The sequence below is a fragment of the Bombina bombina genome, chromosome 7, assembly GCF_027579735.1.
Source record: "Bombina bombina isolate aBomBom1 chromosome 7, aBomBom1.pri, whole genome shotgun sequence".
NCBI classification, from domain to species: Eukaryota; Metazoa; Chordata; class Amphibia; order Anura; family Bombinatoridae; genus Bombina; species Bombina bombina.
Genome location: NC_069505.1, coordinates 167,603,393 through 167,627,831, shown reverse-complemented (window position 1 = coordinate 167,627,831; position 24,439 = coordinate 167,603,393). Strand labels below are relative to the sequence as shown.

The 24,439-nt window shown below is 39.9% G+C and overlaps 1 protein-coding gene across 2 annotated transcripts in view; it reads left to right on the top strand.

Moving 5' to 3' along the window:
* The window catches only part of IMMP1L (inner mitochondrial membrane peptidase subunit 1), a 158,212-nt gene that overhangs the window by 74,649 nt on the left and 59,124 nt on the right, over positions 1-24,439 (top strand). The window contains exons 5-6 of one of the 2 annotated variants that reach the window (XM_053720398.1): positions 5,856-5,966; positions 13,971-14,129. In XM_053720398.1, the coding sequence (XP_053576373.1) occupies positions 5,856-5,966; positions 13,971-14,039 (180 nt within the window). In that variant the 3' untranslated portion in view covers positions 14,040-14,129. Of the gene's footprint in view, positions 1-5,855; positions 5,967-13,970; positions 14,130-24,439 lie in introns of those variants that run through there. The other variant, XM_053720399.1, reaches the window with a different exon arrangement.

The window sequence follows — 24,439 nt, the reverse complement described above, 5'->3', positions numbered from 1 at the left end:
CTTCACTTGACTTGGACAATAATTACTGCAGTTGCACATCTCTTAAGTTTAGGTAAGGTCTGGGTGTCCTAGACATCTCGAAGTGTCTGGTCTTTTCAGGAGGCGAGGCTGCCAATATTATTTTGGAACTTCATGACTTCTTCTCAAAAGAGAGACTTTAGTTTTATAGTCAGTTGATATATGCCACATCTGTGACATTCTATATCTAGGGAGAACAATGTTCCTTCCTTAGCATGAAGGTTTTCTTGGATTCTGTCTCTATACAATGTCTGCAATTTAATTCCAGGTTTGAACACCACAGAGGCAGATTACCTCAGTCAATTATCTCTTCATCAGATGTTTTTTGACCAGGTTGTGAGGAGATAGGGTCTTTCAGACTAAACATGCCTCTAATTTACTCCACAATCTTCCCAGATACTGTGCCAGGGAACCACAAGCAAACTATGTGGATTCTATAGCAGTTTCTCCAGCTGTTCTACTTCCAGAGTCATAGCTCAATCATACACAAGCAGTTATCAATAATTCTGATTGCTCCGTTTAGGACTGCAGATCTTGATATGCTGATCTGATTTAGTTTTCAACTCTTCCTCATTGGTCTCTTACTTGGTTTGAATGGCCTTTCAGGGTTTCCTTTTTTTCATTAGGATATTGCGCCTCTCAACTTAATGGCTTAGAGATTGAATGCTTAATCTTAAACAGACCATTTTTTTCAATGCAGTTGTGGGGGCTTTATTTCAGAAAAGATTTAACACAATATTAGGAAAGTCTTGTTTTCATGGCATAATAAACATGGTTTTCACTGACATTCTTTCAGAATTGCCAGAATTCTCCAATTCTTACAAGTTTGTTTTACAAACTCAATATGGATTTCTACCTATAATGTTTTCTTCGTAAATAAATAACTGACAAATTGTAGCCCCTGTTTTTCTTCTAATCCAAAGATTTCTAAAGAGCATTCATTTTACTTAAATGTTGCAAATGATTTTAGACAATCCTCTACTTTTGGGGTCAGAAGGCTTCAGCTGTTACTTTAGCTTCCTAGCCAATCAGTGCTGACTCCTAGGTAACTTCACGTGTGTGAGCTCAATGTTATCTATATGACAAACATTAACTAACGCCCTCTAGTGGTAAAAAAATGTCAAAATGCATTCAGATTAGAGGCGGCCTGCAAGAAATTAGCATATGAGCCTACTTAGCTTTCAACTAAGAATACCAAGAGAACAAAGCAAAATTGGTGATAGAAGTATATTGGAAAGTTGTTTAAAATGACATGCCCTATTTGAATCATGAAAGTTTATTTTGGACTTGACTGTCTCTTTAATTAATCCCCCCCTCCTTTCCCAGTGTGCGTGTGTATGTACATATAAATGTGTTTAAAATATAGGAGTCGGTATCAATATTTAGGAGCCGGATAGTGTAAAAAGTTATGAGCCAAGGGTAATATTTTAGGAGTCAGTGGATTTGTACCTAATATTATTAAAAATTACTATTTTTCTCTCTGTTTTTGGTTTGTGCTCTAAAATGCAAATAATGGTCTATATTTATTTAAAATAATGAATATTACCTTTCTAATTACTGTGCTGCACTATCTTCCTGAGGGTACTATGTATACAAAAGTATTAAAACTGATATAAAACTATATTTAGATTACATGTATAAGCTGTATTATGACACTAAATGACCTGAGATATTGTTGTTTACACTTGGTTCCATCCCCTCTTCAATCTGTCCTGTTTTACAGATGCAAATATACAAGTACTGTAAAATCCAGACTATTCCTAAAGCCAAATCCTTTTTCAGTCCCTAGCAGTTTGGATAAAGGGTTCTCTACCTGTATTGTTACTAAGCTTAGGTGCCATACTTATAATCCAAGGTTATTAGACTTTCTTTAAACAACTTTAAAGGGACAGTCTACACCAGAATTTTTATTGTTTAAAATGATAGCTAACCCCTTTATTACCCATTCCCTAGATTTGCACAACCAACACAGTTATATAAATACACTTTTTACCTCTGTGATTAACTTGTATATAACCCTTTGCAAACTGCCCTCTTATTTCAGTTCTTTTGACAGACATCCATTTTAGCCAATCAGAGCTGGCTCACCTGAACTCCACGTGCATGAGCACAGTGTTATCTATATCAGTGTTTTTCAACCAGTGTGCCATGGCACACTAGTGTGCCGTGAGAGATCCTCAGGTGTGCCGCGGCAGACTGACAACAGTGCAGGGGTGTCCCTCTTTCAAATTTTGAAATATTGGGAGATATGTGACAGGCTCATCAGGCATCATTTACAACCATGACATTGACATTCATTCACAGACAATCATTATGATTGTTTGTGAATGAATGGCAATATGTCATGTATAGTTTGTAGGAGGCATGGCATTACAGCACAGCACATATATATATCCTGTATTAGGCTACAATGTGTGATTTTCTAAAATTTTGGGATGGTGGTGTGCCGCAGGATTTTTTTAATGTAAAAAAGTGTGCCACGGCAAAAAAAAGGTTGCAAATCACTGATCTATATGACACACATGAACTAACACCCTCTAGTGGTGAAAAACTATCAGACATCCCTGAAAGAAGAGGCGGCCTTCAAGGGTTTAGAAATTGGCATATGAACCTCCTAGGTTTAGCGTTCAGCTAAGAATACCAAGAGAACAAAGCAAAATTGGTGATAAAAGTAAATTGGAAAATTGTTTAAAATTACATTCTCTATCTAAATCATGAAAGTTTATTTTGGACTAGACTGTCCCTTTAAGTAAAATCCCATTTTACTAGTGACTAATAGTATCCAGGGTATAACTGAAAATTATTCAAACGTCTGTTTTATAGATTTTATCTGTTTATTTTACTATTAAATTCACAGTGATTAAAAGTTTAAGAGAGAATAAATAATCTTAAGTTTTGTTAGAGAGAAAGCAGTTTTTTTTTAAATTATATTTAGTCTTCCTTAAATATTCCCATCTCGTTTTTAACTATTTTGTGAATCCCAATTCTTGCCTTTGTCTATTGAAATATGCTTTGTGGGTTTACCATATCTGTCTAAGGTCAACCTCATTAATTTTGCAAATGTAAAGAGGCCATGCCTTTTTTTTTATTTTATTTTTTTACTTCTTGATGGACAGTGTTGCAATATGTGTTGTGGATCCCGCCTGTACATAGGCTGAACTGTGATCTTAATTAGAACTTTGACAAGCCCACTCCGATAAAATGATGAGATTATGTGTAATTGGTGTCACAATCAATTACCATTTAGTCCATCAAGAGCCCACAAACAGGTCTAGTCTTGGATGTGGCCTCAGGATGTTGATGAGTGTGTCTGCCCTCGTCACGCTGTTACTGTAGCGACAGCAGGGCAGGATTTCAGTCAACATTCTAATGACCTCTTTTGTAGTCTATTAAATTAATGACCCAGCCAGAGAGCGCAAACCTAATATCATTTTCCTCGTATGTGCAGAACGTTAATAAAATAAATGTCTGTTGTTGAAATTTACTGTCCCAACTAGTTTTTTAATTCAAATTAACAAATTTTATCACTTTTATTTTATTATTTTAAAGGGGCATTGTCATATTTTTTTTCTGTTTCATCTAAAAAAAAAAAGACATCTCATTTAAAATTTTCAACTAGTAACAAAACTTTGTATTCCGGTTCCAAATAAATCGTTGTTCATGTCAGACTTGCAGAGGTGTGTCAGTCTCAACCGGTGAGGTCAGTCTCCCTTATTCGCCAGGGAGGAATAATAGCAAGTACAAAGCCAATACTGCACTACTAGTGTTAAATAAAATTTAAAGCAACCGTAAACAAATGCTAGATATAATGATCTATTCAAAGCAAAGATTAGCCTAAGCATAATATGTAGGTTGTTTAAAGGGACAGTGTACCGTAACATTGTTTTCCCATTAATGTTTTTACGATGACTTGTTATACCAGCTACAGCATTTAAAATGCATGGAAAACTGCTGGTTTAGATTTATTTTTGTATATGAAATGTCTTTTATGCTTATTGAAACCACAACCCTGTCAAATGGGAGTGAGCTTGCAGGAAGAACAGACCTCATTAGCTTATTTCTATATATTTCTTCGACATCATCCTTATCATATGTCTCACTGCATACACAGTGAGACCAATACTTGGAGAGAACAATTGGAAATTCACATTTTTATATCTTAAAGGGACACTCAAGTCAAAATATTCTTTAATGATTCAGAAGAACATTCAATTTTAAGACACTTTCCAATTTACTTCCATTATTATATTTTGCACAATCTTTTTATATAAAGACTTTCTGGGGAGCAAGATCCTACTGAGCATGTGCACAAGCTCACATGCTATACATTTACTAGTCTGTAATTGACTGACATCTGTCACATGATACAGGGGAAACAATATACAGAGGTGCAAGATGGGAAAAAAACACACAATATTCTGTACAAATGAACTAAGAACTGATACTCACCTTTAGGTCAGACCGCAGCCTTCTTGCAGTCTCTCCCTTGTGACTGTGTATAGATAGATAGTAGTAGTAGATGGCGCTGGTCTATTGAGTGATTTTCTCTAGTAAGTGAAGAGAAAAAAGGCTTGATGCATATATTGAAGCCAATTAATATGGGTGCAGTATACTCACTCCATAAGATGAATCTTTACAGCTGAAAGGGAACGTAGCGTCAGATGGCAAGAGTCCACAGGTTCCTGGAGTCAAATACTGAATTTTCAGGTTTATCCAAAAGTGGACTATAAATGAATAGAAAAATGAAATGCTTTAATTCATTAATGCTAACGACCATGCAGCTTCGGAGCTCCAGTGGTGCCTGGAACGCTAGTTAAGTCTACACTCTTAAGTGTGGAGGAGTTAAAGGGACAGTCTAGTCCAAAATAAACTTTCATGATTCAGATAGAGCATGTAATTTTAAACAATTTTCCAATTTAGTTTTATAACCAATTTTGCTTTGCTCTCTTGGTATTCTTAGTTGAAAGCTTAACCTGGGAGGTTCATATGCTAATTTCTTAGACCTTGAAGGCCACCTCTTTTCAGAATGCATTTTAACAGTGTTTCACCACTAGAGGGTGTTAGTTCATGTTTTTCATATAGATAACACTGTGCTCATGCACCTGAATTTATCTGGGAGCAGGCACTGATTGACTAAAATGCAAGTCTGCCAAAAGAAATAAAGGGGCAGTTTGCAGAGGCTTAGATACAAGATAATCACAGAGGTTAAAAGTATATTAATATAACTGTTGGTTATGCAAAACTGGGGAATGGGTAATAAATGGATTATCTATCTTTTAAAACAATACAAATTCTGGTGTAGACTGTCCCTTTAAATGATTCTGGTCAGATCGTCAAGCTCTGCTTTCGAGCTATTGTTGATGCTATGGTAAATGCGAGCAGCACAAGCTGCCCAGATGCCAATATGCTGGACAGACCGGATCCAAGTTGGGGACCTTGTCCATCTAGTGTTTTGATAAATGACACCCCTACAAAGTGGTTAAACACATAATTAAACTGCTGCAAAGGAGCAGCAGAGAACTGCTGGTTCAGCGCAGAAACTGACAGTGAGAAATCAGTTGCACAGCTAGATTGTGTGACTACCACTGCTGATTTGGTCAACAACCCAACCCAAACTGAGAATAGCACGCAAAAAAGACCTATTATTGGGGTTAAACAGAGACTTGTAGGGTAGCTAGTACTAAAATTTACATGCTGTAACAAACTTCACATAAGTAATTTTTCTATTGTAATGGCCCTTTAAGTTGGATAAAACTGAAGATATTTCCCCCCTTGCACAATCTTTTAATACTTCCTACTAGATTTGTTGTATTTATATGTCTCCCTTTTCCTTTTAGGTTCCCAAAGGACATGTTTGGTTAGAGGGAGACAATCTACAAAACTCCACTGATTCCAGGAGCTACGGACCAGTTCCATATGCACTTATAAGGGGCCGGATTTGTCTCAGGGTAAACATCCTGGAACCATTTTTACTGTTGCTATAGGGCAATTAAAAAAACAAATGCATACAACTGATAAATTATACTTTCAAATTCTTTAGTCTCAGCTCAGGATATAGATCATTCCCATATATTCTAATACTGTAAGATAGAGCACAACATTTTTAAACAACTTTCCAATTTACTTCCGCTATCTAAATGTGCAAAATGATTTTATTTGCACACTTTCTGAGGCACCAGCTCCTACTGAGCATGTGCAAGAGTTCAAAGATTATATGTATATGCATTTTGTGATGATGGTTGTCACATGATGCAGTAGGAGGGAAAATAAAACTAACTTTAAAATTAGTCAGAAAGAAATCAACTACAGCTGACGTACCCTATCCCTATACATTGTCTCTCTGTGTGTATATATATATATATATATATATATATATATATATATATAAAAAGTGGTGCAGTATTGGAGCTATAGGATTGTTGGTGTAGTGGGAGTGGCTAGATTGTGACCTATTGGTGACAGTAAAAGGGGGCTGATAACCCTTTCTGTGCCAAATAAGTTACTGGCGCAGGGTTGGATAACCTTGGTTCGTCACAATGATGAAGGGGATAATATCCCCGAAAACGTTACATTTAAAAAAAACTAAAAAAAAACTGAGTGCAATCTTTCATTGGAATATATATATATATATATGTATATATATGTGTGTGTGTGTGTGTATATGTATGTGTGTATATATATATATATATATATATATATATATATATATATATATATATATATATATATATATATATATATATATATATATATATATATATATATGGACAAAGGAAGGCTTCAACAGCGCAATAAATTTCTATACTACAACATAAAAATATAAAAAACAGTTCATACATATAACATATAAATACAGTTAAAATAGTAAAAAATAGTTCAATGATCAATATTAGCGATCATATATTCTGTGAATCTGAAGAATCCAATAGAAGTATTAGGTGGAATAATATTCCCCTTACCAGAATATACCTCAATCAGATGAGGTAAGTTGCCGCAACTAGTACAGGCTAGTAGAATTACAGTGTGTATGGGTAGAAGTCAGTGACTTATCATCCACCTCTTGGAGTAGGTTTTCTTCTGTGATTTTTCTTCCCAAAGGTATTAGCTCATAGAAAAGAGAAAAGCTGATATCGTGTAATATTGTCTTTTATTTCACAAATAAACACACACAGCATATAGTTATACCACTCACACGAGATGTCCTCAAACAGTATGAGGTATCCCTAGGGACAATATTTCACCTGAATTTTATATCAGTAACCTGCTGAACTTTGCTGCCTGCAAAACCAGATTTCTCTTGTTAAGTGTATCCAGTCCACAGATCATCCATTACTTGTGGGATATTCTCCTTCCCAACAGGCAGTTGCAAGAGGATCACCCACAGCAGAGCTGCTATATAGCTCCTCCCCTCACTGCCATATGCAGTCATTCTCTTGCAACTCTCAACAAAGATGGACGTAGTAAGAGGAGAGTGGTGTATTATAGTTAGTTTCTTAACTTCAATCAAAAGTTTGTTATTTTAAATGGTACCGGAGTGTACTGTTTTATCAAAGGCAGCATTAGAAGAAGAATCTGCCTGTGATTTCTATGATCTTAGCAGAAGTAACTAAGATCCATTGCCATTCTCACATATTCTGAGGAGTGAGGTAACTTCAGAGGGGGAATGGCGTGCAGGTTTTCCTGCAATAAGGTATGTGCAGTTAACATATTTCTAGGGATGGAATTTGCTAGAAAAATGCTGCTGATACCGGATTAATGTAAGTTAAGCCTAAATGCAGTGATTTAATAGCGACTGGTATCAGGCTTATTAACAGAGATACATACTCTTATAAAAGTGTAATATAAAACGTTTGCTGGCATGTTAATCGTTTTTATATATGTTTGGTGACAAAACTTATTGGGGCCTAGTTTTTTCTCCACATGGCTGGCTTGATTTTTGCCTAGAAACAGTTTCCTGAGGCTTTCCACTGTTGTAATACGAGTGGGAGGGGCCTATTTTAGCGCTTTTCTGCGCAGCTAAAATTACAGACAGAGACACTCAGCTTCCTTCTGCATGATACAGGACATCTCTGAAGGGCTCAAAAGGCTTCAAAAGTCGTGTTTGAGGAGGGTAACAACCACAGTAGACCTGTGGCAGTTGTTGTGACTGTTTAAAAACGTTTTTGTCATTTATAATTCCGTTTTTGGTATTAAGGGGTTAATCATCCATTTGCAAGTGGGTGCAATGCTCTGCTAACTTGTTACATACACTGTAAAAATTTTGTTAGTGTAACTGCCTTTTTTCACTGTTATTTCAAATTTTGCAAAAATTTGTTTCTCTTAAAGGCACAGTAACGTTTTTTATATTGCTTGTTAACTTGCTTTAAAGTGTTTTCCAAGCTTGCTAGTCTCATTGCTAGTCTGTATAAACATGTCTGACACAGAGGAAACTACTTGTTCATTATGTTTAAAAGCCATGGTGGAGCCCCATAGGAGAATGTGTACTAAATGTATTGATTTCACCTTAAACAGTAAAGATCAGTCTTTATCTATAAAATAATTGTCACCAGAGGGGTCTGTCGAGGGGGAAGTTATGCCGACTAACTCTCCCCACGTGTCGGACCCTTTGCCTCCCGCTCGAGGGACGCACGCTAATATGGCGCCAAGTACATCAGGGATGCCCATAGCGATTACTTTGCAGGACATAGCTGCAATCATGAATAATACCCTGTCACAGGTGTTAGCCAGATTGCCTGAATTGAGAGGCAAGCGCGATAGCTCTGGGGTTAGACGAGATACAGAGCGCGTAGATGCTGTAAGAGCCATGTCTGATACTGCGTCACAATATGCAGAACCTGAGGAAGGAGAGCTTCAGTCTGTGGGTGACGTCTCTGAATAGGGGAAACCTGATTCAGAGATTTCTAATTTTAAATTTAAGCTTGAGAACCTCCGTGTATTGCTTGGGGAGGTATTAGCTGCTCTGAATGACTGTGACACAATTGCAGTGCCAGAGAAATTGTGTAGGCTGGATAAATACTATGCAGTGCCGGTGAGTACTGATGTTTTTCCAATACCTAAAAGGCTTACAGAAATTATTAGTAAGGAGTGGGATAGACCCGGTGTGCCCTTTTCCCCACCTCCTATATTTAAAAAAATGTTTCCAATAGATGCCACTACACGGGACTTATGGCAGACAGTCCCTAAGGTGGAGGGAGCAGTTTCTACTTTAGCAAAGCGTACCACTATCCCGGTTGAGGACAGTTGTGCTTTTTCAGATCCAATGGATAAAAAATTAGAGGGTTACCTTAAGAAAATGTTTATTCAACAAGGTTTCATTTTACAGCCCCTTGCATGCATTGCGCCTGTCACTGCTGCGGCGGCGTTCTGGTTTGAGGCCCTGGAAGAGGCCATCCATACAGCTCCATTGACTGAAATTATTGACAAGCTTAGAACACTTAAGCTAGCTAACTCATTTGTTTCTGATGCCATTGTTCATTTGACTAAACTAACGGCTAAGAATTCCGGATTCGCCATTCAGGCGCGCAGGGCGCTATGGCTTAAATCCTGGTCAGCTGATGTGACTTCAAAGTCTAAATTACTCAACATTCCTTTCAAGGGGCAGACCTTATTCGGGCCTGGTTTGAAAGAAATTATTGCTGACATTACTGGAGGTAAGGGTTATACCCTTCCTCAGGACAGGGCCAAATCAAGGGCCAAACAGTCTAATTTTCATGCCTTTCGAAATTTCAAGGCAGGTGCAGGATCAGCTCCCTCTACTTCAAAACAAGAGGGAACTTTTGCTCAATCTAAGCAGGCCTGGAAACCTACCCAGTCCTGGAACAAGGGCAAGCAGGCCAGAAAGCCTGCTGCTGCCTCGAAGACAGCATGAAGGAGCGGCCCCCTATCTGACAATGGATCTAGTAGGGGGCAGACTCTCTCTCTTCGCCCAGGCGTGGGCAAGAGATGTTCAGGATCCCTGGGCGTTGGAGATCATATCTCAGGGATATCTTCTGGACTTCAAAGCTTCTCCCCCACAAGGGAGATTTCACCTTTCAAGATTATCTGCAAACCAGATAAAGAAAGAGGCATTCCTAAGCTGCGTGCAAGACCTCCTTGTAATGGGAGTGATCCATCCAGTTCCGCGGACGGAACAAGGACAGGGGTTTTATTCAAATCTGTTTGTGGTTCCCAAAAAAAGAGGAAACCTTCAGACCAATTTTGGATTTAAAGATCCTAAACAAATTCCTCAGAGTTCCATCATTCAAGATGGAAACTATTCGAACCATTTTACCCATGATCCAAGAGGGTCAGTACATGGCCACAGTGGACTTAAAGGATGCCTACCTTCACATTCCGATTCACAAGAATCATCATCGGTTCCTGAGGTTTGCCTTTCTAGACAGGCATTACTAGTTTGTAGCTCTTCCATTCGGGTTGGCTACAGCCCCAAGAATTTTTACAAAGGTTCTGGGCTCACTTCTGGCGGTTCTAAGACCGCGAGGCATAGTGGTGGCTCCTTACCTAGACGACATCCTGATACAGGCGTCAAGCTTTCAAATTGCCAAGTCTCATACAGAGATAGTTCTGGCATTTCTGAGGTCGCATGGGTGGAAAATGAACGAAGAAAAGAGTTCTCTATCTCCTCTCCCAAGGGTTTCCTTCCTAGGGACTCTGATAAATTCTATAGAAATGAAAATTTACCTGACGGAGTCCAGGTTATCAAAACTTCTAAATGCTTGCCGTGTTCTTCACTCCATTCCGCGCCCCACGGTGGCTCAGTGCATGGAAGTAATCGGCTTAATGGTAGCGGCGATGGACATAGTGCCATTTGCGCGCCTGTATCTCAGACTGCTGCAATTATGCATGCTCAGTCAGTGGAATGGGGATTACACAGATTTGTCCCCTCTACTAAATCTGGATCAGAAAACCAGAGATTCTCTTCTCTGGTGGTTATCTCGGGTCCATCTGTCCAAAGGTATGACCTTTCGCAGGCCAGATTGGACCATTGTAAGAACAGACGCCAGCCTTCTAGGTTGGGGTGCAGTCTGGAACTCCCTGAAGGCTCAGGGTTCATGGACTCAGGAGGAGAAACTCCTCCCAATAAATATTCTGGCGTTAAGAGCAATATTTAATGCTCTTCTAGCTTGGCCTCAGTTAGCAAAACTGAGGTTCATCAGATTTCAGTCGGACAACATCACGACTGTGGCTTACATCAACCATCAAGGGGGGACCAGGAGTTCCCTAGCGATGTCAGAAGTCTCCAAGATAATTCGTTGGGCAGAGACTCACTCTTGCCACCTGTCAGCGATCCATATCCCAGGGGTAAAGAACTGGGAGGCAGATTTTCTAAGTCGTCAGACTTTTCATCCGGGGGAGTGGGAACTCCATCCGGAGGTGTTTGCTCAATTGGTTCTCCGTTGGGGCAAACCAGAACTGGATCTCATGGCGTCTCGCCAGAACGCCAAGCTTCCTTGTTACGGATCCAGGTCCAGGGACCCAGAAGCGGCACTGATGGATGCTCTAGCAGCGCCTTGGTTCTTCAACCTGGCTTATGTGTTTCCACCGTTTCCTCTGCTCCCTCGTCTGATTGCCAAAATCAAACAGGAGAGAGCATCGGTGATATTGATAGCGCCTGCGTGGCCACGCAGGACCTGGTATGCAGACCTAGTGGACATGTCATCCTTTCCACCATGGACTCTGCCTCTGAGACAAGACCTTCTAATACAAGGTCCTTTCAATCATCCGAATCTACTTTCTCTGAGACTGACTGCATGGAGATTGAACGCTTGATTCTATCAAAGCGTGGCTTCTCCGAGTCAGTAATTGATACCTTAATACAGGCACGAAAGCCTGTCACCAGGAAAATTTACCACAAGATATGGCGTAAATATCTTCATTGGTGTGAATCCAAGAATTACTCATGGAGTAGGGTTAGGATTCCTAGAATATTCTCCTTCCTCCAAGAGGGTTTGGACAAAGGATTATCAGCTAGTTCTTTAAAGGGACAGATTTCTGCTCTGTCTATTCTTTTACACAAGCGTCTGGCAGAAGTTCCAGACGTTCAGGCATTTTGTCAGGCTTTAGTTAGAATTAAGCCTGTGTTTAAACCTGTTGCTCCCCCATGGAGCTTAAACTTGGTTCTTAAAGTTCTTCAAGGGGTTCCGTTTGAACCTCTTCATTCTATTGATATCAAGCATCTATCATGGAAAGTTCTTTTTCTGATGGCTATTTCCTCGGCTCGAAGAGTCTCGGAGTTATCTGCCTTACATTGCGATTCTCCTTATCTGATCTTTCATTCAGATAAAGTAGTTCTGCGTACAAAACCTGGGTTTTTACCTAAGGTGGTTTCTAACAAGAATATCAATCAAGAGATTGTTGTTCCATCATTATGCCCTAATCCTTCTTCAAAGAAGGAACGTCTTTTGCATAACCTAGACGTAGTCCGTGCATTGAAGTTTTACTTGCAGGCTACTAAAGATTTTCGTCAAACATCTAACCTGTTTGTTGTTTACTCTGGACAGAGGAGAGGTCAAAAGGCCTCGGCAACCTCTCTTTCCTTTTGGCTTCGGAGTATAATCCGTTTAGCATATGAGACTGCTGGACAGCAGCCCCCTGAAAGAATTACAGCTCATTCTACTAGAGCTGTGGCTTCCACCTGGGCCTTTAAAAATGAGGCCTCTGTTGAACAGATTTGCAAGGCTGCGACTTGGTCTTCGCTTCATACCTTTTCAAAATTTTACAAATTTGATACTTTTGCTTCTTCGGAGGCTGTTTTTGGGAGAAAGGTTCTACAGGCAGTGGTTCCTTCCGTTTAAGTTCCTGCCTTGTCCCTCCCGTCATCCGTGTACTTTAGCTTTGGTATTGGTATCCCACAAGTAATGGATGATCCGTGGACTGGATACACTTAACAGAAAACATAATTTATGCTTACCTGATAAATGTATTTCTCTTGTAGTGTATCCAGTCCACTGCCCGCCCTGTCCTTTTAAGGCAGGTCTAAATTTTAATTAAACTTCAGTCACCACTGCACCCTATGGTTTCTCCTTTCTCGGCTTGTTTCGGTCGAATGACTGGATATGGCAGTGAGGGGAGGAGCTATATAGACAGCTCTGCTGTGGGTGATCCTCTTGCAACTTCCTGTTGGGAAGGAGAATATCCCACAAGTAATGGATGATCCGTGGACTGGATACACTACAAGAGAAATAAATTTATCAGGTAAGCATAAATTATGTTTTTTAGACGATATCTTACACTTATCTTGGACTGTGCATTTCTTTGTGCTTGCACATATCCTGGAACTGCTTCTTGAAGGATTTCTGTGACCACTCCTGTGTATTATATACCTCATACTGTTTGAGGACAGCTCATGTGAGTGGTTTAACTGTATGCTGTGTGTGTTTATTTGTGAAATAAAAGACAATATTACACTTTATCAGCTTTTCTCTTTTCTATGAGCTAATACCTTTGGGAAGAAAAATCACAGAAGAAAACCTACTCCAAGAGGTGGATGACAAGTCACTGACTTCTACCCATACACACTGGAATTCTACTACCCTGTACTAGTTGCGGCAACTTACCTCATCTGATTGAGGTATATTCTGGTAAGGGGAATATTATTCCACCTAATACTTCTATTGGATTCTTCAGATTCACAGAATATATGATCGCTAATATTGATCTTTGAACATTTTTTTTACTATTTTAACTGTATTTATATGTTATATGTATGAACTGTTTATATGTTTTATGTTGTAGTATAGAAATTTATTGCGCTGTTGAAACCTTCCTTTTTTCATATTTACATTTCTGGATAGGTGAGAGTTCTGTACTCACACCTGCCCTACCTGTATCCAATAGCTGCACATTTCTCTCTTTCTATATACTGGCGCATATTTGATAGTGCTGCTTGTTCTCATTCCAGTTAACTATATATCTGCATGCCCTATTTAATCTTTTTTTTTTTTCTGTTATAGATATGGCCTCTCAGTTCCTTTGGCTTGTTGACTGAAAGTCCTAACAAACACATACTGGAAGATGACTGACAAGATACTTTATAATGATTTTAGTCCTTTTTAATTGATCTTAATTATTTATATAATAGCTACATTTTCAATAAATATATTTTAATCAAATATTCTTATGCTGTGTTTGTTCTTTCTTGCATGAGTGAGTGGAGCGTCCTCCTTTTGCCACATTATTGTTAAATGCAGGTTAGTGGTAGATTAGCAAATACATATCTCAGTGTTTAATGTTGTTCTTTAAAATGGTTTGATCCATTAAAAAGATATAAACCGCAAACACACTTCTTTCATGACATGGAGTATGTTTCCCGTGCATGTAATTCTGCTCGAATAAACCAGGAAAGGCGGTGATCCTCATAGCACCGACCTGGCCTCGCAGGATTTGCTATGCAGATCTGGTGGAGATTACATCTTCTACCACCTTGGAGACTTCTGTTGCGGAAGGACCTTCTGACTCAGGGGCCCTTTATTCTTACAATCTAGTTTCTCTGAAGCTGAATGCTTAATCTTATCCAAGTGGGGGTTTTCTGCTTCAGTCATAGAGACCATGATTCAGGCTCATAAACCTGTGTTTCGAAGAATTTATCATAAAATTTGGCGTAAATATCTTTACTGGTGTGAATCCAAGGGCTACTCATGGAGTGGAGTTAGGATTCCTAGGTTTTTATCTTTTCTCCAACAAGGTTTGGAGAAAGGTTTAACAACGAGTTCCCTAAAGGGTCAAATCTCGGCATTGTCTGCTTTGTTACTCAAATGTCTGGCGGATGTCCCAGATGTAAAATCTTTTTGTCAGGCCTTGGTGAGGATCAGGCCTGTGTTTAAACCAGTTACTCCTCCATGGAGTCTTAATTTAGTTTCAATGTTTTTCAAGGGGCTCCGTTTGAGCCTATGCTTTCCTTAGATATTAAGTTGTTATCTTGGAAGGTTTTATTTCTTGTGGCTATTTCTTCTGCTCGGGGAGTATCGGTACTCTCGGCATTACAATATGAGTCTCCTTATATTATTTTTCCATGCAGATAAGGTAGTCTTGCGTACTAAATTAGGATTTCTTCCTAAGGTTGTTTCTGATCGGAACATTAATCAGGAGATTGTTGTGCCTTCCTTGTGTCCTAGTCCTTCTTCTAAGAAGGACTTTCGTCAGTCTTTTTCTTTGTATTGTGGTTTTCTCAGGAAAAACGTAAGGGACAGAACGCTACGACTACTTCCCTTTCCTTTTGGCTAACAAGCATCATACGTTTTGCATATGAGACTGCTGGACAGCAGCTGCCTGAAAGGGTTACAGCTCATTCCACGAGGGCTGTTGCTTCCTCTTGGGCATTCAAAAATGAAGCTTCTGTGGAACAGATTTGCAAGACTGCATCTTGGTCCTCTCTTCACACTTTTTCAAAGTTCTTCATATTTGACACTTTTGCCTCTGCTGGGGCAGCTTTTGGGAGATAGGTTCTTCAAGCAGTGGTGCCTTCCGTTTAGGTTCTCTGTCTTGTCCCTCCCGTATCATCTGTGTACTCTAGCTTGGGTATTGAATCCCATTAGTAATTAAGATGATCAGTGGACTCATCGTGTCTTAAAAAAGAAAAGAAAATTTATGCTTACCTGATAAATTTATTTATTTTTTGACACAATGAGTCCACGGCCCGCCCTGTTCTTTTAGACAGGTTGTGGGTTATTGTAAACTTCAGACACCTCTGAACCTTGGCTTTTCCCTTCTTTTCCTAACTTCGGTCGTGTCAGGGTTTTTTCCTGACTTGTTTGCCATGTGCTGCTGGCAGCCATTTTACTCACCTCTCTTGCTGACTTTGGTGCATTCTGGGAGATGCTGCTCATTTCCTGTACTTCCTTTTATGGCCAGACTGGTTTACATCATCCATGTGAGACAGGATGCAGTCTCAGAATTGTGATGTCATCACTTATTATTTAAAGGGCCTTTGTTCAGTGTGCTTTGCCCTTGCGTTGTCTTAGACCTGTTTGTGAGAGCTCCTGTGTATTACCTGGCTATCTGACGTCCCTCCTGGTTCCTGATCCCTGGCTTGTTCCTGACTCTGCTGTTCTCCTTGTTCCTGATTCCGGCTCGTCTGACTACTCGCTTTGGCTCCTGACTCGGCTTGTCTGACCAACAGCTCTAGTTTTGACTCCTAGCTTGTTATTTGTTAGAAAAAAGGGAAATTGGCACTAGCACTACGCCGGTGTTAGGAACGGGGTGCTCTATCTGGCTTAATGAATATGTATACCCTATGAGCTAGAGTGCTGGTGCACAGGGACAATTTACAGGTATAGTCTTGATCACTGAAGGGATTAAGACTGGAAAACGTGCACTTGTTTAGCACTTCTAATACCCAGAGTAGGTAAGGTGGCAGACTTAAGGGTAGGACCTAATGATTCTAATTGAAATTAAAACATAACTTTTATTACAACAAAGGTTGATTAAATCACTGTGTATGTGTGTGCAATTTAAAAACACATAGAAACTCGAATAAGAAGTTTATAGGATTTGTCAAACTACCTTGATTAATGAACCTATATTGCGTAAACGGGCATCCACATAAATGTGGGTAATATGGGCGAAGGTTACTGATGGTCTAGGTTGGCACTGGCTAGTTGTACTCTCACAGTTGTGTTAGAATATTGTCTCTTGTGGTAGTTAATCACAAAGGAACAGCCAGGTCAAGCTACTGCGACTAATGTCCAAGTGAATGTGTGTAAATATAAGGAGTTATTATAGTGACACTTGTCCTATTATAATCTCTTATTATATAGAAAACAGAAGTGTCCTACTGGTACCAAATGTGCCAATTACCATTCATGAATTAAAGTTAGTAGGAAGAGAAGACAGTAGTGTCTTGGGTTCAAATTGTGCCTGTCAAGTATCAAAGTAATGAGACAGCATCAGTAATTAAGAGCTGTCCTAGGTTATAATATCCACACTAAAAGTGTGTTAAGTCAAAAATTGGTAGTGATATATCATTCACATTTAGTGGTGGTTATTAAGTTATTGTTTTAGTACTTTGATTATATGAACTGAAATTATACTGTGTAATTTGTTCAAATAATATATATATATTTTTATTGTTTTATATTTTTACATTGGTATTGGTATGTCTATAATCTTGTGCCCATTGTTGGGCTACTGGATTGGTATTAGGCAATTCTTATAAATTTGTGACAATAATATAGCTTTATCAGCTTTATACACAATACAATGTAAATCAGTTTGTGGCTAGCCGGTCAGCACCGCTACCTAAAGCCTTATTCTGCCTTATTTTGGCATGTGAGTATCTTAGGTTCATATACAGGCTGATGGATTCGTAGGTTAATCTTTACCACTTATGTACGTGGTGTCAGTACTGTGACTTTATCAACTTGGTGTATACTTAAAAGTATATCAGCTTTATAGCTGGCTTGTCAGCATCGCTGAATCAAGCCTTATTTTGGCATGCGAGTGTCTAATTTCTTATACCCGGTATTGGGTTGATGGCTAGGTATTTGCTGATTCTATGCGTATATATCACTACTGTATCTTCATCAACTTTCTATACTAGTAAATGGACATCAGCTTTGTAGCTGGCCTGTAAATACCCATGAAATCATAACTTGGTATTACCCACTTCTATACGTTTGTATCACTGTAGTAACTTTCATGCATAATTTCATGAACATTCGTGTAGTAGCTGGCCTATAAGTACCACTAAGCCGAGACAGTATCGGCGAAACATGTCAGGGAGGGGTATCGTGTTAAAATACCCTAACTCGCTGTTTTAGATGGCATAGTAACTCGAAATACTTTAATAATAACCAACTTCTACCTTGGGGCTTAATCTAGTATTAACTTGTGGGTGTAGTTGTGTTGGCCGCAAATTTCAAGGGTAATACTCCTATATGCTATATAGACTATGCTAAACCCTTAAGCACTGTATGCCAAAATAAGGCTTTATTTAGTGGTGCTTACAGGCCACATATAAACTGGATGTCCTTTTAATTGTTAGTTCAATTATTATAGCTACAACTGGGACACAAACTTATAGAAGTGGTTAATACCAGTTTATTATCGTAACAAGGTGCATAAGAACTTTGACATTTATATGCCAAAATAAGGCTCTACTTAGTGGTACTTATAGGCCAGCTACTACACGAATGTTCATGAAATTATGCATGAAAGTTACTACAGTGATACAAACGTATAGAAGTGGGTAATACCAAGTTATGATTTCATGGGTATTTACAGGCCAGCTACAAAGCTGATGTCCATTTACTAGTATATAAAGTTGATGAAGATACAGTAGTGATATATACGCATAGAATCAGCAAATACCTAGCCATCAACCCAATACCGGGTATAAGAAATTAGACATTCGCATGCCAAAATAAGGCTTGATTCAGTGATGCTGACAAGCCAGCTATAAAGCTGATGTACTTTTAAGTATACACCAAGTTGATAAAGTCACAGTACTGACACCACGTACATAAGTGGTAAAGATTAACCTACTAATCCATCAGCCTGTATATGAACCTAAGATACTCACATGCCAAAATAAGGCAGAATAAGGCTTTAGGTAGCGGTGCTGACAGGCTAGCCACAAACTGATTTGCATTGTATTGTGTATAAAGCTATATTATTGTCACAAATTTATAAGAAGTGCCTAATACCAATCCAGTAGCCCAACAATGGGCACAAGATTATAGACATACCAATACAAATGTAAAAATATAAAACAATAAAAATATATATATATTATTTGAACAAATTACACAGTATAATTTCAGTTCATATAATCAAAGTACTTTGTGCTCCAGTTCTAAGAACTAAAACAATAACTTAATAACCACCACTAAATGTGAATGATATATCACTACCAATTTTTGACTTAACACACTTTTAGTGTGGATATTATAACCTAGGACAGCTCTTAATTACTGATGCTGTCTCATTACTTTGATACTTGACAGGCACAATTTGAACCCAAGACACTACTGTCTTCTCTTCCTACTAACTTTAATTCATGAATAGTAATTGGCACATTTGGTACCAGTAGGACACTTCTGTTTTCTATATAATAAGAGATTATCATAGGATAAGTGTCACTATAATAACATTCACTTGGACATTAGTCGCAGTAGCTTGACCTGGCTGTTCCTTTGTGATTAACTACCACAAGAGACAATATTCTAACACAACTGTGAGAGTACAACTAGCCAGTGCCAACCTAGACCATCAGTAACCCTCGCCCATATTACCCACATTATTTATGTGGATGCCCGTTTACGCAATATAGGTTCATTAATCAAGGTAGTTTGACAAATCCTATAAACTTCTTATTCGAGTTTCTATGTGTTTTTAAATTGCACACACATACACAGTGATTTTATCAACCTTTGTTGTAATAAAAGTTATGTTTTAATTTCAATTAGAATCATTAGGTCCTACCCTTAAGTCTGCCACCTTACCTACTCGGGGTATTAGAAGTGCTAAACAAGTGCACGTTTTCCAGTCTTAATCCCTTCAGTGATCATGACTATACCTGCAGCTTGTTATTTGACTTGTGGACTTTTTATTATTTTTTGCTATTAATAAAGGTGTGATTATTTTTGCACTTCTCGTCTCAATCTGATTCCTGGCACCCTGACAGGTCGAATGACTGGAGTGGGCGGGAAGGGAGGAGATAATTAATAGCTCTGCTGTGGGGCTCTTTGCCTCCTCCTGCTGACCAGGAGGTGAATATCCCATTAGTAATTAAGATGATCCGTGGACTCATTGTGTCAAAAAATAAATTTATCAGGTAAGCATAAATGTTCTTATTATTTAATTTGCTTTGTTTTCTTGGTATCCTTTTGTGGAAAAAGCATATCTAGGTAGGTTTAGGAGGTGGGAGCTAGCTGCTGATTGGTGGCTACACATATATGCCTCTTGTTATTGGCTTACCAGTGTATTGAGCTGACTCCAAGTAGTACATTGCTGCTCCTTCAATAAAGGATATCAAGCAATTTATGCAAAATCATTATAAGTAAATCTGGAAGTGGTTTATAAATGTATAATCTACCTGAATCATTAAAGGGACAGGCTAGTTAAAATTCAACTTTCATGATTCAGATAGGGCATGCAATTCTAAACAACTTTCCAATTATAAAGATAAAATTGTGCTCACTTTCGTGAAGTTATTTAAGAGTTAACACTGGCTAAAATGCAAGTCTGTCAAAAGAACTGAAGTGTGCAGAGGCTTAAATACAGTAATCACAGAGGTAAACCATGTGTATTAATGTAAGTGTTGGTTATGTAAAACTGGGAAATGGGTAATAAAGGGAGTATCTATATTTTTAAAGAATATAAAAATTCTGGTGTAGACTGTCCCTTTAATACATTTTAACAGATAAAATGGCCAACCTTTTGTGCAGTAACACCGACAGGGCCGATAAATGTCCCTTCAGAGAACTAGCAAATATGCCCTTCTGGAGGAAAGCTAAATTCTGCCAACCTTATGCCAGGAAAAGCAACACTCTTCACACCAGTACAAGTAAGTCCTCCACATCTTATGGTAGATACGACGAGTAACTGGCTTACAAGCTTGAACCAGAGTGTCAATAACACTCTCAGAGAACCCTCTTTTGGCTAAGACTGTGTTCAGTACGCAGTCAACCTCAGAGAATCTAGATTTTGATGAACGAAGGGACCCTGTATCAGCAGATCTCTGTGACAAGGTAACCTCCACTGAGGAGATGACATCCCCACCAGATCTGCAATCCATCTCCTTCGCAGCCACGAAGGAGCAATCGGAATCACAGATGCTCGCTCCTGCTTGATTCGAGCCACCACACAAGGGAGAAGCGGTAATGGAGGAAAAAGATATGGGACTGAACCTCCATGGTACTCATAGGACATCTATCAATTCCGGCTGAGAACCCCTTGACCCATACCTGGGTAGCTTGGTATTGAGGCGGGATGCCATGAGATCTATCCCTCACTCGCTGCATATCTCTGCAAACACCTCAGGTTGAAGAGACCATTCCCCTGGGTGAAAGGATTGCCTGCTGAGGAAGTCCACTTCCCAGTTGTCCATACCAGGAATGTGGATTGCTGACAGTGTACATTTGTAAGTCTCCGCCCACTCTAGTATCTGAGATACTTCTCTCATCGCCAAGAAACTTCTCGTTCCCCCTTGATGGTTAATATAGGCAACCGAGGTTATATTGTCTGATTGGAATCTGAAAGACTGGGACGAACCCAGAAGGGGCCAAGCATTCAAGGCAATGAAGATTGCCCAGAGTTTCAAAATATTGATCGGAAGGGAGGACTACTCCACAGACATTGTGCCTTCTTGGCACCCCAAACGGTTCCCCAGCCGGAAAGGGTTGTGTCCGTAGTCACAATCTCCCAGGATGGTCTCAAAAAGCACGTGCCTTGGGACAGATGATCTGGACAGAGCCACCAGGAGAGCGAGTCTCTCAACAGGCTGTCCAGCCCAATCTGTTGAGACAGATCTGAATGGTCGCCGTTCCATTGTCTCAGCATGCACAGTTGTAACGGTTTGAGATGGAATCTGATAAAAGGAATGATGTCCATGCAGGACACCATGAGCCTGATTACCTCTATACACTGAGCCACTCAGGGTTTCGAGGAGGCCTGGAGGGAGAGACATGCAGAAGTTAGCTTTCAACGTCTCTGATCTGTGAGGAATAGTCTCATGGATATGGAGTCTATTATAGTTCCTAGTTAATTCACACTTGTACTTGGAGTAAGAGAACTCTTTTCCAAGTTTATCTTCCATCCATGTGATTGAAGAAGTCTAAGAAGGGACTCTGAATGTTCTTCCGCTAGACAAAAAGATGGTGCCTGTACCAAGATATCATCCAGGTAAGGCGCTACTGTAATACCTTTGTGTTCTGGCAACGACTAGAAGAGCCCCCAGAACCGCCCCCAGAACCTTTGTAAATATCTGTGGAGCAGTAGCTAGGCCAAACGGTAGGGCTATAAACTGGAAGTGCTGATCCAGAAAAGCAAACCTCAGGAACTGAAAATGTTCCTTGTGAATCGCGACGTGAAGATATGCATCCTTCAGGTCTATTGTGGTCATAAACTGTCCTTTCTGAATCAGAGGCAGGATTGACCGTATTGTTTCCATCTTGAAAGAGGGAACACTCAGAAACTTGTTAAGCACTTTAGGTCCAGAATTGGACGGAAAGTTCCCTCCTTCTTTGGAACCACAAAAAGGTTTGCATAAAACCCCAGACCTCTTTCTGCTGTAGGAACCGGGACAATTACTCCTAGAGAGGATAGACCCCGTACGCAACCTAAGATGGCAGCCCTCTTTTCTGGTCTTGTCGAAAGACTGGAGAGTAGGAACCTGCCCCTGGGCAGATGAGACTTGAATCCTATCCTGTATCCTTGGGATACAACCTCCAGGACCCAAGGATCCTGCACATCCTGGAACCAAGCGTCTGGAGGGAAAAAAAAAGAGACAGTCTGCCCCCTACTCGATCCAATCCCAGATCGGGGGCTGCCCCTTCATGCCGATTTGTTCTCGGTGGGCTTCTTAGTCTGTTTGGACTTATTGCAGGACTGAGCGGGCATCCAAGTACTCTTGGACTGCTCGGACTTGGAAGTGGACTGCTATCGTTGCGACTTGTCAGCATGAAAGGAACGAAAATTAGACAGTTGCCGTCCCTTAGGCCTATTCTTCTTCTTATGCGGTAGGAAGGCACCTTTCCCTCCGGTAACCGTAGAGATAATGGAGTCCAGTCCTGGACCGAATAAAATCTTCCCCTTTACGGGAAGAGAAAGGAGTCTGGATTTAGAAGTCATATCCACAGACCAAGACTTGAACCAGAGAGCCCGGCGGGCTAGAACCACAAAGCCAGCAGCCTTAGCATTTATGCAAATAATCTGCATATTCACGTCACAGATGAAGGAGTTAGCAATTCTCAGTGCCCTAATTCTCTCCTGAATATCCTTGAGGGGAAGTCTCTACCTCAGTGAGCTCCGACAGAGTGTCGCACCAGTAGGTAGCTACTCCAGCAACCAAGTTTCTATTTTTTATCCATAGGCTCTCTAAATGAAGAACTATCCTCCAGAGGGATAGTAGTATGCTTAGCCAGTGTGGAGATAGCGTCATCCACCTTCGGGATGGAGCCCCACAAATCTAATTGAGAGTCAGAGACCGGGAATTATTTTTTTACTAATAATGTTCGCCATCTTAACTGGCACAGGAAAAGTCAGAGGGACCTTCCTATCTTCGTAAACCCTATCTAATTTAGGGACCTTAGGTCCTCAGGGAGTTTAGCCTCTGGAACCTCTAGGGTAGACAGAACCTCCTTTAATAGAAAACGCAAATGCTCAATTTTAAATCTAAAGGAGGGTTCCTCCGCTGAAGAAGTTTTAGCAACTAGTCTCCGACTCAGAAAGTTCACCCTCTGAAGCTACAGAGGTTAACTCATCCTCGGATAGCTGAGATATAGTAGCTAAATCGGACAAATATTTAGATGACTCTAGGTCAGGAGAACTATGTTTAACTTTTCTCTTGCGTTTGTTAGAGCGAGGTAAGGCACTCAGGGCCGCAGACACCACCGATTGTATCTGCGCGGTAAAGTCCGCTGGAAAAAAGCCCCCTCTAGATGGAGGATTAGTTGAGCCACGGGGAACTGCATGTGGACCGGGTAATGTAGAGAGAGTAGTAATTTCTCTGGACCCAGATTCCTGAGAAGTAGACGGCTCAGAAGGGCTAATAGCGCTATGAGTATTAGCAGGCTTGTCTCCTTTCTTAGACTTTAGAACAGTGTTTAGGCAAATGGAACAAAATTGAGCAGGCGGGCAAACCACAGCCTCCTCACAATATAAACAGGAATTATTAATCAGTACAGAAGGAGCGGAACCTTCTACCTAAATACTCCCAATTCCTGGGGCACTCACTACCTCCTAGACCCAGACAGCTAAGAGTGAAAACGCTGTCCTCAGGAGTGATGTCTGCAGCAGGATCTTAGGAAATTAAAGAGACTGCACCCGGTCACGTGGTACGTAAGACAGGACTTCCCCTGCTATGCAAAAGGGTGCCAAGTTATTATAAGCTGCGCAACACTTCAAAAAGGAAAAGTGAAACCTGTTTGTTCCAAGCCAAAAACACACAGCCTTTGAGCCTAAAAAACTCTCACATTAAGCAAAACAAAAAAGTGAGTTATAGCGCATCTTCATTATATAGGATGAATTAAACTCCATCTAAAATATGGCTAACATTACGGATCTGTTTTTTAATGGGTAGAGTTTACCATCACTTTAATGCTCCACAAGTAAAATGAATGCCGCTACAGGAAATAACCTCATGCCAGCTTTACTTGAGTAAAAGAATGTATGAGAGCTATAGTTTGAAGGTAAAAAAAATGTCTCTGGGTACAGAGTATCTGGGGGAGTGCGATTAGGCACATTGATACAATGACCGGCAATA